Source organism: Tauraco erythrolophus, chromosome 3, assembly GCF_009769465.1.
Source record: "Tauraco erythrolophus isolate bTauEry1 chromosome 3, bTauEry1.pri, whole genome shotgun sequence".
Taxonomy (NCBI): Eukaryota; Metazoa; Chordata; class Aves; order Musophagiformes; family Musophagidae; genus Tauraco; species Tauraco erythrolophus.
In genome coordinates this window covers 31,185,385-31,201,532 of record NC_141467.1, presented here as the reverse complement: position 1 = coordinate 31,201,532, position 16,148 = coordinate 31,185,385, and the positions used below count along the sequence as shown (strand labels likewise).

Here is a 16,148-nt window from a genome sequence, read left to right as displayed (position 1 = left end):
TTTAAAACTTCATCACCTCTGGCTAATGACTAGTGTTCAGTCAGTGTATGTTTGTCTTTGTGTGCATGCCCATGGCGTACAGGAAGGATGTAAAGGGGAGTCTGACAGGGTTGGGGTAAGAACGAAGTCTGGACCTGGTTCAGTGGTAAGTACAAGCATACAGGGTTTTGAGTCTAGCTTACCTGCAGTAACAAAGCACCTATGCATTGTTAAGCATGAGCGTGCAAAGGTGAGTGCTTCCTAAGGAAGTATTGTGGGGAAATGTAGAGGGAGGAAGGAAGGGGGCTTTCAGAGCAACCAAATTAAAGGAGGGGGAGTAACTATGGCCCTAAATGAATGTTGTGCATCTGCTTTTGCTTCTATAATACTCAATCCTATTCTGTGATTTCTGCATACCAGTTGTATAACTTGGATCTCATTAAGACTGTGGTGAGAGTTGTAACTGCAGTACCTGTAGGCATACCAGAGTTGGCTTTCATCTAGCTTGCTGGGACTACCTGCCCAAGTAGATAAACAAGCTGGGCTTGGATGCCTGAGGCTGCTGCCTGTTCTGGTATGACATCGGTGCTGCCATTACTTTACTAACTAGATTAAAGGTAATTCAGGCTTTACATGTGCTGCAGCTGCACCTCAATGGCAGTGTAGGCATACTCCAAGTGAGGAGTGTCGAGACAAGATCCCCTGTTGGTCATGTTGTGGTTCAGGGACAGTCCTCATCCTGACCTTTTGGAGCTTGATCTTCCAGTAGTCGTTACCATGGTGAAACACCTAAAACATTCACCTTCAGCTGCACTGAGATTTCATCTGTTGGATACCACTCACACAATCATTGAGGATAGCATTTTTTAAAATTTCTGACAGTACCTCCAATTTCTTGGATCCATTGAGTCTGATTAAGGTGCTGTATGTAAGACTAACTAGCGGATTTCTTTTATCTCTTAACTTAGAAAGTAAATAGCAATTAGTTTGAACTTCATTAACAAAGAAATAACAAAGGTAACTTTAGTTTTCAATAGCTTCATTTTGAAGCTCATGCTATAAAATTTACATCCCCTGGCCATCCAGTGTTTTTCAGTGGCATTTTTATTTTCGACCTTTAAAACAGATTTTTATTTCTTGCTTCTCTTACGTAATCCTTAGATGTATGTGAGGCTTGGAAGGGCACAGCAAATCCTGCATGGAGTCTTATTTCCAAAGAGGTAACAGCCCCATGTAGAGGCTACTCAAAGTTTTTCAGAAAGCTGCAGTACTGCTGCAGGCAGGTGACCTCGCTCTAGCACTGGCAAGGCATCTCTGATGGCCAAAACGTTTCAGCAATGCTGAAAAATACGAAAAATTTCTTAGACAAAAGATGCTTCAAATTCTTTCAGGTTCTCCGAATTCCTTTCTGCAGGTAATAATATAGTGCAGATTTTGTTACAAAAACTTGCTGGCTCAACACTTGTTTCTTTTAAAAGGATTTTGCTTTCTTCCAGTTTTCTTCATCATCTTCAACAACGGTTCTAAAATGCTGAATATAATCCTTGTGTTAATTTAGATCAAACAAGGAGCTGGCTGTAAAAGAACTTGAAGTTTAAAAATTATTGCTTAGTGTACAGTGTTCAGATGGTAGAGGATGAGCACCAAAAAAAAAAAATATTTACTTTTTTTTTTTTTTCCCTAATAGAAGGTATAACTTCACTGTTTACCAATTCAATCATCACACAGCAGTCTGTAGAAGATAATTCTTCCAGGGCCAATTTTCATGTGTAGAGATAGGGTAAATAATGAAGAAAGAACTAATGTAAACCATGAGCAAGCGTATTAGTAGTTTTGTAAGATCTCTAATTAAAAAGTTACCGGCCTAACCACTGAATGTATAGCTTGTAATCACTTGGAAATGCTTTCATCTACTGCATATTGGCTTTGACCTCAGTTCTCTTAAAGCACAAATTTTACAGCTGTACTTCTGCTGCTTTTTCCTGCAGTAATGCCAGATGGAGTAGAAACAGCTTTGGTATTTGAACCATAGAAGCTAGAAAAATTTATTTGGTCATACTTGCATGGGCTTTCACAGCTTTTTATGTGAACAGTCAATTTGTGTATGAGACGCAGATCAGCTTGCACTATTCTGGAGCACTCTGCGTAGTCGCGTGAGCAGTTTTGTTGTCTTGAATGACATTATCAGAATTTCTCTAATCCTAAGTGGTATCATTTGTTTGTGGACGTGTATAGAATGGGCCTTTCCATAAAGTGACAGAACGACTTGCACGCCTGTTTCCTGTATCAGTAGGTTTAGTTGATGCATATTTAATGCTGAGCATCCTTTCGAGATTGAAAGTGGATAGAAATAGTGCTGAATAATTGGCGTGATGTTCAATTATGTAGAAAACCTCCAGCCTCATTTCAGTTCAGAAGCTGGTGAGCAGCTTTAAAAATTTGATTACTTGCAGAAATACCTCATTTGTTGTTTAGATGGCTATTAGCTATTCAAATTTTAAAGTCATCGTTGTAGTTTACCCTATAGCTTGATAGTGTTTTCCAAGTCCTGTGTGGATAGTCTCTGTAAGTTTCCAAGTTGCTGAAGGACGAGAAACAAAGACAAGTATCTAGGTTCATAGCTGACATGAGTGATAGCTTCTTTAGGTCTAGTAAGTAAATGTTGAATTATTGCTTGCTTTGCAGACAGCTTGCTGTGTCTTGTAGTAACGTGTAAATGTTGTTTGCAAAATCACGTGTCATACCATGACCTTAATCATGCTAACATCGCTTGTTAATTGTTCATCTCCAAGCTTGGGCATAAATGCTGTTTGATTAGAGCCTGATTTTTGCACTCTGATTGTAAGTAAAGATAACAATACTGTCATATAGCATTGCTTTCATTAAAGATTGATTTATATGCTATGACTCGTTTTTTCTTTTTTCTGCACAGATGATCGTGTGGTTGGAGAAAATGCTAGATAAAATAATCAGCATTTTCATAATATTTTTGCTAGTGATAGGAACCCTTCTACTAGCCCTGCTCCTTACTGCAAAGGTACAGTGCACTAAGGAATGTAATATAGAACTCATTTTAAATGTTGAATGAGAGTTATTGATATTTATGCAAAATTGTGTAGCTTAAATAATTTCAATATTTTTTAAAAAAATTTAGCAACTAAATGCTTTGTAGTGGAACTTGTTACCATTCCAAGATTTCTTATATCTAAATATCCATATATTTATTTGTATTTATATGTTTGTTTACATATATGATAAAACTAGTATATAGACATTTGGAAGTAAGAAATTTATTCTAGTAAAAGAATTACTAGATTATATGTTGCAGAAGCAGATTTGTTTCACATCCTGTTGCACTTTTCTTGTGAACAGCAGAGCCACTTAGAATTTTTCCTTTTTAATTTACCTTGTATCAGAAACATATTTGCAAAATGCTTAAGGTGTATTTGTCAGTTTGTTCATGTAATTGCCTGTAATAACCTCATGGTATCCTGTTCTGAGTTTAAATGTGCTGAGATTCGTGATCAGATGTTCTTGGAATTTAGGTTTGTGGTTGGGGTTTTTTTTTGCTCACCAGAAGAGGTCACTCATGTACTTTTTTTTCCCTGTTTTTTTATTTTATTTTTTTTTAATGGAGCTGTGTTCATGCTTGAAACAGTCAATGGAGATTAAATGTTTGGCTTGAATACAGTTACAGAAAAAAAATCAATGGTTTCTGATGTCAATCTCCTTTTCCAAAATGTAGGCTTATATAATGTTCAGTGCTTAAAATTGAAACCTTTAAAATTTGTGCAAACATTCCTGTCCAAAGCTTCCTTATATTCATAAAAGGAACATTAAGATATTTATAAAAGGTGTGTTTTGTCATTCGTAACTGAAGAACTAATTTGATGAGGCACTTCATAGCTCTAACATGACCAACCTTGCTGAACACTCATTAATTTTGACACTTCTTTGATTTATGGTTTAAAAAGGTGTATCTGAAACTGTGCTTTGTGTTTTAGTATTTCCCTTGACAGCACTGCTGCATTGTTAGAATTTTTTCCACTGATGAGATAAGGTTTAAATTTCCATTTGCTATTACTAGTCACATTGCGTGTGACCAAAATTGTCGGGACAGACTGATGATTATGGTGTTGACTGCTTTTTTGAGTTAATGGCTCTTCATTCTTTGTAATGAGTTGTGTGCATTGGAAGAAATATTTTTTAAATGTACAGACTGGTCACCCCACTCTCCCCCTCCCCCCGCCCCCCCCCCAAAAAAAAAAAAGAAAAAAAGACACCTCTCTGAATATAGGAAGAGTTCTAGTTTGCGTTACATAACATTTCTCCTCTCTATATTTAATTTAGGTACATCAAGAGAGCGTTCACATGATTCAAGTCACAAGCAGCTTGATCAATGAGACAGTAGCCAGTCACCCAGAATGGGCAAAGTAAGAATGCTGAAGTTAAGCGAATAGTATAGGGTGGATGAACAAGCGTCCAGGTGCTCTTATGCATAGTTTTTAATGTAAAAAAAAAATCCCCTAGATGAACAGAAATAGGGGGGACTGTTGCAGACAGATGTAAAAGCTAAACTCTCAGGCAGCAGTCGTGTTTATGCATTATTACTCTGGAGAATTGTCAGTGTGGTATCTCATTTGAGCACTGGTTGGACTTTGGTGGAGAAGGACAGCTGTATAAACTTCTCTAGTTACAGTTTTGGAGAACAACTTGCGTAGTGCAAAGAATAAAGAGGTCAATATTCTTTTCCCTTTTACCTGTGAAAGAAAAGTGATGGCAAAGATTGCGCTCTGTGAAAGATTGCGAGATGAGAGCTGAATTGTTTTTTTCACTGTGGAGAGCTGGCTGCAGAATGCCTTTGAGGGAATGAATTGAAGAAAATGTTTTTGGAATGAACTGAAAAAGAGTTTGAAGGTGGAAAGAGTGGTGGATGGGGAGAGTTTGGTATGAATCAGTTGGGAAGGGCTGTTCCCACTAAGAGTAGATGTGTGTAGTGCACGCAGTGGGAATTTTGTATGATACGGTCTATTTAATGATTAAAGCAAACACCAAGGCAAATATTGAGGGAGGGAGAAGACTTTGAGAGAAACACGTGTAGAGAAGAACAAGGGCACACTGGTGAATAAAGAAGTGATTGTACGAACAGCAGAGAGGGGAATAGGTAAGACTGAGGAGTGTGATTTTTTTGAGGTGCGGGATGTTCCAGTTTGCTTTCATTCTGCTTGAGCTAAACATTGAGTAAAGGTGAGTCCAGGCACTTACTGTGAAAAAATAATTGTCTCCTGGACAAGAACGGTTGACTTTTTTCAAGGGTACTTTCTAAACAAAAGTGATGATGGCTTAACATGACTGAAAGAAAGTGCACGCTGTATTATAAGAGCAAGAGGAATTTTCTAAAACAGAAATAAAACGATATGGTTAATAAATGCTATAGTAATATGTGCCTTAGCAATACATAAGTAATCACAATCAAGAGAACAGAAGGAACTTAAAAATGTGTTTGTTTATTCCTTCGTGGCATATCTTGTGTTGTTTGGCCTTTCCATTCTGCTGTAAGATGGAAATAAGTAGTACTAATGAAAATGGAAATTTCACTGTCAGAAGCTTATTCACATAATGAAAATACTGGAGTACTAATTGATTAATTAGCAGAATTTTAGCTAAAATTTTTATCTCCAGTGTTTGCATCCAAATTTAAAGCATCCAAAACCCTATCTTTTAATTCATTTAGGAGTAAATATACCTCTTTTCAAAGACTATCAAGCTTCACCAGCTTTCAGAGCTTGTTGCTCACATTAAATTTAGAGGTGAGTGACTGAAATATCTTGGAATTCTAATGGAGAACATTTCAGAAGGGTTACGCAGACAGAAAAGCTTCCATGTTGATCTTCAGTCGGGTTAACAAATGCAGCAGTTTTATTTCCTGAATGCTTTTTTCTTTTGGAAGAGCTCCAACATATGCCATTGAATCAAGATGTAGAAAGAAAGTCAAAGCAGAGAATGAGCACGCTGTATTCACAAGCGTTAAAATGCTGGCAACTCAATAGGTCCTTTGCTTGAAAGTGACATGAATCCCTGAAGAAGTTCATGAGCAGATGGTTTGGTGGACACTTGCAAATAACTGGTGCCCAAACCAGTTGCTTTATCTGGTCACTTTTTTTGGGAAACTACGTTAACAGTTTACGTTCAGTTCGTAATTCAGAAGATTGTCTTTGCAGCTAGACGAGACTGCTTCATGTAGGGTTTTCAGAAAACTAGAGCGCTAGGAAAATTTCTAAGAATGTAATGTGAATAGACACACATACAGATTGAAGAGCAGATTTCTCTTGAAAAAGTTGAGATACCAGTTTAACTAAGATTTCGGGAAACTTGGAGATTTACAAATGCAATGACGTGCCCTAGATTTAATTTTACCTTGCTTATGAGAAAGTCTCTTCCTTGATACGCAGAAGGAAGTATTCTAGCTGTAGTCAGTTTATATGTATTTAACCTTAACTGTTTATTGTTGTTTCAAAATATTAATTTGCAATGTGTTTCAGCGATAATGAAATGGGTAAAATATGTAGCGGTTAACTTTGTTTTCCTTCTTTAAAAAAAACCTAGCTGGCTCCCAGAAGCCCAGGTTATTCAGAAGGCACTCAATTCAGCAGCTAATAATGTATACCAGTATGGCCGAGAATGGATTACCCATAAGGTAAGAGTGAGCGCTGCCCCCCAGCCTTTTTCAATGTTTTCCTTTTATGAAATACAAGAAATGAAAAAGAAATTAAAAAATTTTTGTCAGTGATTCTTTTTTGTGTGATTAACCATTTTGTTGACAGATCTGTTCTTTCCACTCTCTAGTTTGTGAGTTAAAGGAAGGATGGGAGTGATTTCAGTAGTCTTTTCTGCTCAGAGGAATATTTATTTTTAAAAGCTGAAAAATCTGTCATCATTTTAGTAAGCTTGCCGGTGAAAATGCATGAAATAAAGATGCCTGATTTTTTTTTTTTTTCATCTGGCTTTAGCTGTCCAATTTTATGCAACATAGACTTTTTTTTTCCCCACCAGTATTCTAATTTCTGTGTGGGCAGAGTGTGGTAAATTGGATGTTTTTAAATTATAATCTATTTATTTAAGTTAACTTTCTTCAGGAGAATCTGCCAAGATTCTTGTTTATACGTTTTATTATCTAGCACACATTTCAGATTATTTTAAATATTTACTCTAGAGATGATCAAGGATTTTGAGTTAAGCATTTTAGAGATAGCATTGGTTTTTCAGTGCAGAAGAAAGTCCTCAGCTTAGTGCAGCAGAATGCTTTTTACAGACAAAATCTTCATGTTGTGAAATGTGTTGTCTGAAAAGTGTATTCCATACTGATACTCAGCTTTTCTAATCATTTGGGTTTGAGCCATGCCTTTACTGACAATCTTATGTGTTTCACCTACCTTGGAGTTTTAGTAGATCCTATCTTCTATCCTGTATAATTAAAGATTTCTGTATGTTTTAGCTCCATAAAATTTTAGGAGAAAAAGTGAATAACACCGCTGTGATTGAAAAACAAGTGCTAGAGCTCTGGGACAGGCTTTATCACTCTTGGTTTGTGAAGGTGGGTGACTTATTTAAATAGTATTTGTATAAATTATCACTTAGTGCTTTGAGGTAATTATGCTAAGTATGCATTTCTGAGAAAGAGATTAGCAAAAAGTTGGAATGCTGAGTAAATGTCATAATAATAAAAAGTTGGTAGAATTTCAAATGTGTAGGATTCTACAGTCACAGCCAGAACTGTGTCTTTCACTTAAGTAGTTATGTGTGTTTTTATGTATGTAATTTAATTTATGCTTTGTTTCACTTTTTATGTTTAATATTTCATAGTTTAGAGTTTTCTGTTCAATTTTCATGATCTTGAGGGGTTAGGAAAAGGAAACTGGTATTCTGCATGATTTGTGTAACTTTCATTAACTTGAAATTCTGAGAAAGAAATTATCTTTTCACTAAGTTTCTTACAATGGATTTTTGCCAACTGTACTAGCCTTCCTATAATGGGTTCTCCACACTGAATCTTGAAAAGGTAATAAATAATTTTCATGCTGCCAATGCTGTTTGCCTTTTAAAGGAAAAGCAAGCAATTCATTAGCCATGGTGCAGTGGAAATACCAAAATGCAGAAATCATACTCTTGAAATACTGCTCTATATTTAAATAATTGCAGTTATAGTATATTAACACTTTTCTTTATATGGTTGTTTTTAAAGTACCTCTAAAGTTCCAAAAAGATCTCTGTATTAAAAGAAGTAACAGTTTCAGTATAATAGTCAAAATAGTAGAATCAGTTTCTCTTGCTGATGAGATAATGCTGTAGAAGAGATGTGGAGAGATAACATGATGCTGTTGAGGAATATGGGACCAGTGAGGAGACATTAAAGCTGTACCTACCATAGATTTTGCTGGCCTTAAGCGCCGGGGAGTATTCAGTCTTAAATGCTTGACCAAGAGAAGCACCTACTTTTGAGGCAGTTACACTGATAAACCTGTTGCTTTTACTAAAATAACCTGTCCGTAGCACTGTATCATTCGGTAGGGCTCTCTGTCACTCCATGGGCTGCAGGAGTATTTTTGTTGCTGCAGTATGCAGCACAGATTGTGCCTGTGTTCACTGTGTTATGGGATTTCTTTCCTGCAGCTGTTATTTGAGGCAATACTATGAGACTTCTTTTGTGTAGATACTTTTCTGGCAGGATAGGAAACAGCTTACCTAGCAATCAAAATGGCAGGAAGAACTGCAGGAGCGCACTGATGCTCGCTGCCTACAATCTTGAAGTCTGTTCCCCTGGCTACTGTTCACGTACTAGAGACCTTGTGGCACCATTGGCTTGCTGGGCTGCAGCCAGTTACTTGTGGGCCGCAGGTAGCTCCTCCAGAGTTCTAACGTTGCCTCTTCTGCTGCACTCCATATCCACATAAATGTTTCATCTGAGTGCTTTCCACCTGGCTATTTTCTTCTGTAATATTGCAGTAGTCTTGCAGGGTCTTTCAGTGTATCTGAAAACCGTTAAATTAGATGGTAGTGCAGTGTGGAGGACATCTCTGCCATATCTCAGTACAGCTTTAAAGCTGCCCACTATTTCAGTTGTCTGGGCATAATAATTACACTTCATTTTGAGGCCTACGTGGTGTTGTGTAGTCTGTAGGTGACTGAAGAACCGAGGCTCAGGTGATGCTCTTCTGTCAAAGCTGTAGAATTGAGGAAGAATTGCCAAAGAAATGTGGATTCAATCATTAAATGCTACTTTCTGAGAAAATCACTGAATAGCAAATGATGTGTCTTTCAAAACGTTCTAGAGATGCTGTGATAGATCAGTTACCGTTGCATTTATGTACCCAGTGAAGTAAAATAGTAAGAGTAATAAACCACCTGGAGGATGATGGCATAACTCTGCAATCAAGGTGTCTTATTTCCAGGACAAGAATCTCCTCTTCCTAGTCCATTCAGGTGTGGGGTTTTGTTTTTAAGATCTAATTTGATTTGTTGAAGAGGAACAAGTTGACAATTTTCTTTGAATCCCTTATTTATCAACACCAGAGGCCTTAGGTGCTACAATAGTATAGCTACTGAATAATAATGAACTGGAAGTGTGTATTAAAACAATGTTACAAAATTTGCAAGTGATACCTAATTCTGCTAGTTGATGGTGAGAGCTGTCTTTTCTGTTCATCTAGTTCTGTTTTCAGATAGATTCTTGATACAGTCTACAAATACAGAAGGCCTATTGGAGAGGGATTTTTGACTACTCTCATGTTTCTGCTCTAAGTAAACTGTCAGCTCAGAAGAAGGATCTCTGTGTTGCTGTGGATTGTTAAAGAATGTTGTGAATTGTGCATCATAAAGTGTAACAGTTGATCTAGGGAGAGCTGGTAATAAGCAGAAAATGCGATGCGCTCTTAGATAAATCAGTGCAGGGACTCCACTTGCAATAGTACTTGCCATGTATGCCAAAAAAGATACTGTAATTTTGAATGCAGACTGGTAAGGTTAAAAGTTTTTGCAAAATTCTTACAGAAGTAGTGGGACACTTACATAAACGTTAGAATGAGAGCTTGAGAAGTCTCTTGCTATTAAATATTAGAATGAGAACTGTTGCAGTCAACGGGTTTGCTTAGACTTGCTTACAGTAGAATTTTGGCATCCCTCTCTGAAACGCTTGTCACAGTCCCAGACTGAGTCAAATAGTCTCATGGTAGCCAGTGGTCAGGTGTGATTCGGTTTGACAGGTGGCAACTTCATAATTAGGGTGAAGCCTCTTAAGGAATGAGCTGTTGTGTTTATGGCCGTTTCCTGTCGTCTTGCGGTGTTGCAGTTACAAAGCTGTGTAGTCAGAAGAAATCCTTCACGCTTCCAGTTTAGTTTTTAACTTTTGTATGACTGGTCGTTGCCAGTGGAGAAGTAGATGCTAATTGTAAGAAAACTGCTTGTTTTGGCTTCTGCTCGTGTTTTCCTTTTTGGGTTGTACTGGGAAAAGTTGTATGTTGCAAACAGTGAACTATGTAGGCGGTAAGTGAAGTCGTTACCTCTTTCTTGTGTGCTTTCATAAAGAGCACGATAGATAGTTATGTCAGTTGAGCAGTAAAGCTGATGTTTAGCTGAGATGAATCAGTACAATATACGGAACTGTAATTATAGGGAACAGTTAACTGTGGTTTTGTGCCAGATTTTAATTTTTTGAGTGCACAAAGTTACTTCTAGGTATTTTTGAGGATGCCAATTAACGCAGCTCTAATTATTTAGATGCATGTTGGATCTGTTCCTTGTTAAGAAAACATTAGTCTTTGGCTTTCTCATATCTGTAAGTTATTAAAATGTCTGTTTTCTTTACGTCTTTGTTTCTCTTTTGAAGAATGTAACGCATTCTGGAAGACACAAAGGACACAAATGGCACATAAACCGTCAAAACAGCTGGCTTGGTGATATTCTGGACTGGCAAGATGTTGCATCATTTGTTCATGATAATATTGAAACATTTCTTTCGGTATGTATTCTTTGTCCTTATTACCGAAGTGGTCTCATTTTTAACTGATGACGGTTCCTCCCTGAACTGCCACTAAGGTTATGGATTCAAGTATATGGAAAATTATGGAAACACTGTTAGTGTTACTTACAGTTAACTAAGCAATTATTGTAAGCCTACTTAGGATATAGTGATACTACAAACAGAACTGTTTGTGATGAAAAAGGCCTCCTGATTTCATCATCTTCATTAATACTAGTTTTCCGGACTTCTTCCTGAGAGAGATTGTTACTGTAGGATTACCTGTGTCACCTGCAAGCTGGTTTTAAATGCTTTATGTTATATAGTCTTTTATTTTTTAAAAAAGAGACTAATTTGTCTGGATTATGATTTGAGGAAACTATTCACCAAGAGGTTGTAAAAACAAAATGTGTTTGTTTTTTTTTTTTTAGTTCTACTGTTTTTTTCCTCAGATTATTATTCAGTGGGTTGAAAGCAGCTTATTTCTATCTTCTTTTATGAAAACTCTGTGGAGAATGAAATTAATATTTTACACTGTGTGAATTCCTGAATTAATGCGCTGGACCTTTCACCTCAAGAGTAGAAAAGGAAAAAAAATTGCAAGCAATCCAAACTGAAGCAACTACATTTCCCTAAAAAATTATGTTAAGTCTGGAATGCTTAATGCTTAATATACACAGTCACTCCCTGGCATAGTTCATCTTTGACTTGAGCTGTTGTCATAAACTAGAAGTATCTTCAGGTTACTGTTTATCCAGTTTGGAGAAATACCGTTTATACCTAACTCGCAGCATGTTTCTGTGAATGCAATTAAAGCTCGTATTTGTCTCAAGGCAGTTCTTGGTTTAGACTGATGGGCATGTGTGCTTCTTCTCTCCTTCCTCAACTGCTCCTTAAATTATTACAGTTTCTGTCATAGAAGATGTGAGTCCAGAAAAAGTTGAGAGAATTTTTTTATTGCACTGAACCTTTTTTCAGTTAATAGTGAAATTTGCTTGATACTTTCTCAAAGTTGACCATGCATACATGACAGAGGCATGAGGCAGAGTTATAAAAACGCACAACACATCATCATTTAAAATCAGTATGGAGCTTCCTTCTAGGCAAGAGGGAAAGAAGGAGGAAAAACTACATGATAAGTGCTAGCCATGTAATTTACGGCATTGCTGCACAGTGCTCAGAAACTGTGATGATAAGTGTGATTCAGTGATTTAAATAGGCTAGAATAACACAGGAAATAGTGTAAAGAGAATAAATATTTAAGACTGAAATACGTTGGTATTAAAATTTTCATCTAGCTAGCATGCTTTGCTTTACTTCTAAAATCTGGTTTAGAAGTTCAGGGAAAAAAGTGCCAGCAGTTGACTGACTTTCCTGTTTATTTCCATGAACTCGTTACTCATCAACTGCGGGGAAACACCTGTCCTTTTTCTCCATACACTCATGTCCTTAATGACAGGCTGTAAACTAGTCGGCATAGTATATTGCTGTAAATCCTGATTTCACATCCTTACTGGTCAGCATTTGCTTTGCTGGCTTGTTCATCCACAGCGCATTGCATAAACATTACTCACACTGATATTTCGAGTTAAAATTGATGAAAGTCTGATGTTTAGGTCATTAAAACTTGAAGATGATGAAAATAAGAATAGTTTTGACTTAAGCCTGTTGTTTCTAAGCAAGTTGCTCACCTACTCGAGGATACAATAGAAGCTAACTGTATTCAGGATTTATATTTCTATCAGAGCATGAAAATCTTTTGATATTTTGAAGAGGAACAATGAGTTATTAGAATGGCGTACTGACTTAGGAAGGATCAATATCTTGCATTATGTGGGTGCTTTTAAGGGGCATTGGTTTTGGGGTTTCTTTTTTCTTTTATGTGAATTTTCTTTGTATTTAGTTTGGAAGTTTGTGTTGGGCGGCATTTTATTGATGTTTTGCAGGACTTAGGGTGGATTTTTTTATTGTTGAGTGTGTTGTGTATGGTGGGGGATTGTGGGAGTGGATTGTTGAGGTGGTGTTAAATAAACTAGCTGTAATTCCAACTGTAGCATGTTTCTGCATTCAGATGCTTGAAATCAATGCTAACCTGTAATTCTTAAGAATATAGCAAGGTACAGTATAGTCCCAAAACTGACAGTTTTTTACAACAGAAACTAGTTAAAGACAATGAGATAACTGTAAAAGTGTGTGTGGATATGCAGCTATAGTGAGATTTCCTCCACCTTTGGAAAAGAATGAACTAGGATTACGCTACTTGCACATGATAAATACTTATGCATAGATCTTGGCGCACAGAGGGATTTTCCTGAAGCAGGGAAGTGCCAGGGAAGTGGAGAGACCCATCAAGAGCTGGCAGCTCTTGCGGGAAACACTGAGGCGGCTGGTGTTGCCGGAGCGATGGCAGCCACTCGCACACCTACAAAAAGCAGCCCAGGGGAGTGCGAGTGACCAGAAGTGCTGCAATGGCAGAGCGCAGTGCGGCAGTTTGTGCTGCAGCTCAAAGAGAAGGTGTGCAGGAAGGGCACAGTCACCCTGCCAGCTCAAGAGGTGAATTCCGTTGGTGGCCGTCACCCTCTCAGGGGGAGCTTAGCTGTGCTACCCATCTGGCAGAAAGCTGTGTCCTCTGCACTTGGCAGAATGAATGTGGCAGCCCAGACAGAGCTCCTACAGAAACATACAGCCGTCCAGGTCTCGGGCTGCAGGGAGTGCCAGAGCCCTTCACTGGTAAGGGATGGCAGCGGTGAGAACAACTCTGTGAGGTGTGACCAGGTTGGACAACCTGCTCAGCATGGTGACATTGGTGCAAGAGGAAGTAGAAAGGTTAAGGAGCATAAGGGAGTTTGAGAAAGAGATAGACTGGTGGAACCATGCTCTGCCTTCCCTGAAACAGAAACAGGAACAGCCACCAGGAAAAAAGACAAGATCAAGGGGATTCTGCATCCTCCCCCCACCAGGCTGAAGGCAGTAGCTTCAAGGAAAGAAGTGAATGGAGGCAAGTCCACGGTCAGGGCGGTAGGTGAACACCCTGCTGGCCCACCTCACCTTCCCAGGTGCCTGTGTACAACAAGTACAAGGCTCTGAATGTGGAAGGCCAGTCAATGGATGATGTGGATGACGGTCCATCTATACCAGAGGTGTTGCCAGGGTAAGGCCTATCCCCTGTATTACAACCACCTCCATGAGGAAGGAAAGGTGAATTATAGTTGTAGGTGACTCTCTTCTTGGGGGGAACGGAGGGTCCAGTATGCTGGACAGACCTTCCTCTTGGTGAAGTCTACTGCCTCCCTGAAGACAGAGTTAAGGACATCACTAGGAAACTTCTAGTGATGTGTGTGCACCTGCAGGGCTGTGATGTTACTGGCATCACGGAGACATGGTAGGATGGCTCCTATGACTGGAGTGTTGGAATGGAAGGATACAGGCTCTTTAAGAAGGACAGGCAGGGGAGACAAGGAAGAATTGTTGCCCTCTATATCAAAGACCAGCTGGAGTTCATGGAGGTCTATCTTGGGACAGATGAGGAGCCAACCGAGAGCTTATGGGTCAGGATTAAAGGGAGGGAAGGGACAGGTGATGTTATAGTAGGGGTCTGCTACAGGCCAACTGACCTGGAAGACCAAGCAGTGAGGCCTTCTATAGATAGATAGGAGCAGCCTCATGTTCATGAGCCCTGGACCTCATGGGGGGACTTCAACCACCCCGATATCTGTTGGAGGGACATCACAGCAGGGCATAAGCAATCCAGGAAGCTCCTGGAATGCATTGATGAGAACTTCCTTCTCCAAGTGATAGAGGAACCAACGAGGAGAGGTGCTGTGCTGCACCTCCTTCTCAGCAACAAGGAAGATCTGCTGGGGAGTGTGAAACTCAAGGGCAGCCTTGGCTGCAGTGACCATGAAATGGTGGGCAAGGAAGGAGCACAACAAGCTCACTTCCCTGGACTTCAGGAGAGCAGACTTTGGCCTCTTCAGGGATCTGCTTGGTAGAGTATGATGGGATGAATTCCTGGAGGAAAGAGGGGACCAAGAAAGCTGGTTAATATTAAACGATGTCCTCTCCAAGCTCTAGAGTGATGCATCCCAACAAAGAGGAAGTCAGGCAAAAACACCAGGTGGCCTGCATGGATGAACAAGGAGCTCCTGAACCAACTCAAACACAAAAAGGAAGCCTACAGAGAGTGGAAGCAAGGACAAGTAGCCTGGGAGGAATACAGAGAAATTGTCCAAGCAGCCAGGGATCAGATGAGGAAAGCTAAAGCCCTGATAGAATTAATCTGGCCAGGGACGTCAAGGGCAACAAGAAAAACTTCTATAGGTACGTCAGTGACAAAAGGAGGACTAGGGAAAGTGTGGGCCCTTTTCAGAAGGAAGTGGGAGACATGGTTACCTGGGATATGGAGAAGGCTGAGGTACTCTGTGAAGACTGAGGCAAAAAAGTCACTGACAAGTGCTGTAGCCATGCTGCCTAAGTCATAGAAGGCAAAGGCAGGGACTGAGAGAGTGAGGAACAGCCCACTGTAGGAAAAGATCAGGTTTGGAACCGTCTAAGGCACCTGAAGGTGCACAAGTCCATGAGACCTGAGGATATTCGTCTTCGGGTCCTGAGGGAACTAGCAGATGAAGTTATAAAGCCACTATCCATCATAGGTGAAGTTCCCACTGACTGGAAAAGGGGAAACATAGTCCCGATTTTTAAAAAAAGGAAAAAAGAAGACCCAGAGAACTACAGGCTGGTCAGTCTCACCTCTGTGACCAGCACGATCATGGAGCAGATCCTCCTGGAAACTGTGGTAAGGCACATGGGGAGAAAAGGAAGTGATTGGTGAAAGCCAGCATGGCTTCAATAAGGGCAAATCGTGCCTGACAAATTTGGCAACCTTCTACGATGGGATTATAGCATTGATGGGTAAGGGAAGAGCAACTGACATCATCTGTCTGGACTTGTCCAAAATTTGACACATCCTTGTCTGTAAGTTGGAAAGACATGGTTTTGATGGATGGACCACTCGGTGGATAAGGAATTGGCTGGATGGTCGCTCTCAAAGAGTTGCAGTCAATGGTTCGATGTCCAAGTGGAGATCAGTGATGAGTGGTGTTACTCAGGGGTCGATATTGGGGCTGATGCTGTTTAACATCTCTGTTGGCGACAT

General features: G+C 39.3%; 1 protein-coding gene across 2 annotated transcripts in view; it reads left to right on the top strand.

The window, feature by feature from the left end:
* The window catches only part of TMEM245 (transmembrane protein 245), a 115,923-nt gene that overhangs the window by 35,848 nt on the left and 63,927 nt on the right, over positions 1-16,148 (top strand). For both annotated transcript variants that reach the window (XM_086609108.1, XM_086609107.1), the window contains 5 exons: positions 2,912-3,016; positions 4,330-4,412; positions 6,586-6,676; positions 7,475-7,573; positions 10,862-10,993. In XM_086609108.1, the coding sequence (XP_086465234.1) occupies positions 2,912-3,016; positions 4,330-4,412; positions 6,586-6,676; positions 7,475-7,573; positions 10,862-10,993 (510 nt within the window). The remainder of the gene's footprint in view (positions 1-2,911; positions 3,017-4,329; positions 4,413-6,585; positions 6,677-7,474; positions 7,574-10,861; positions 10,994-16,148) is intronic.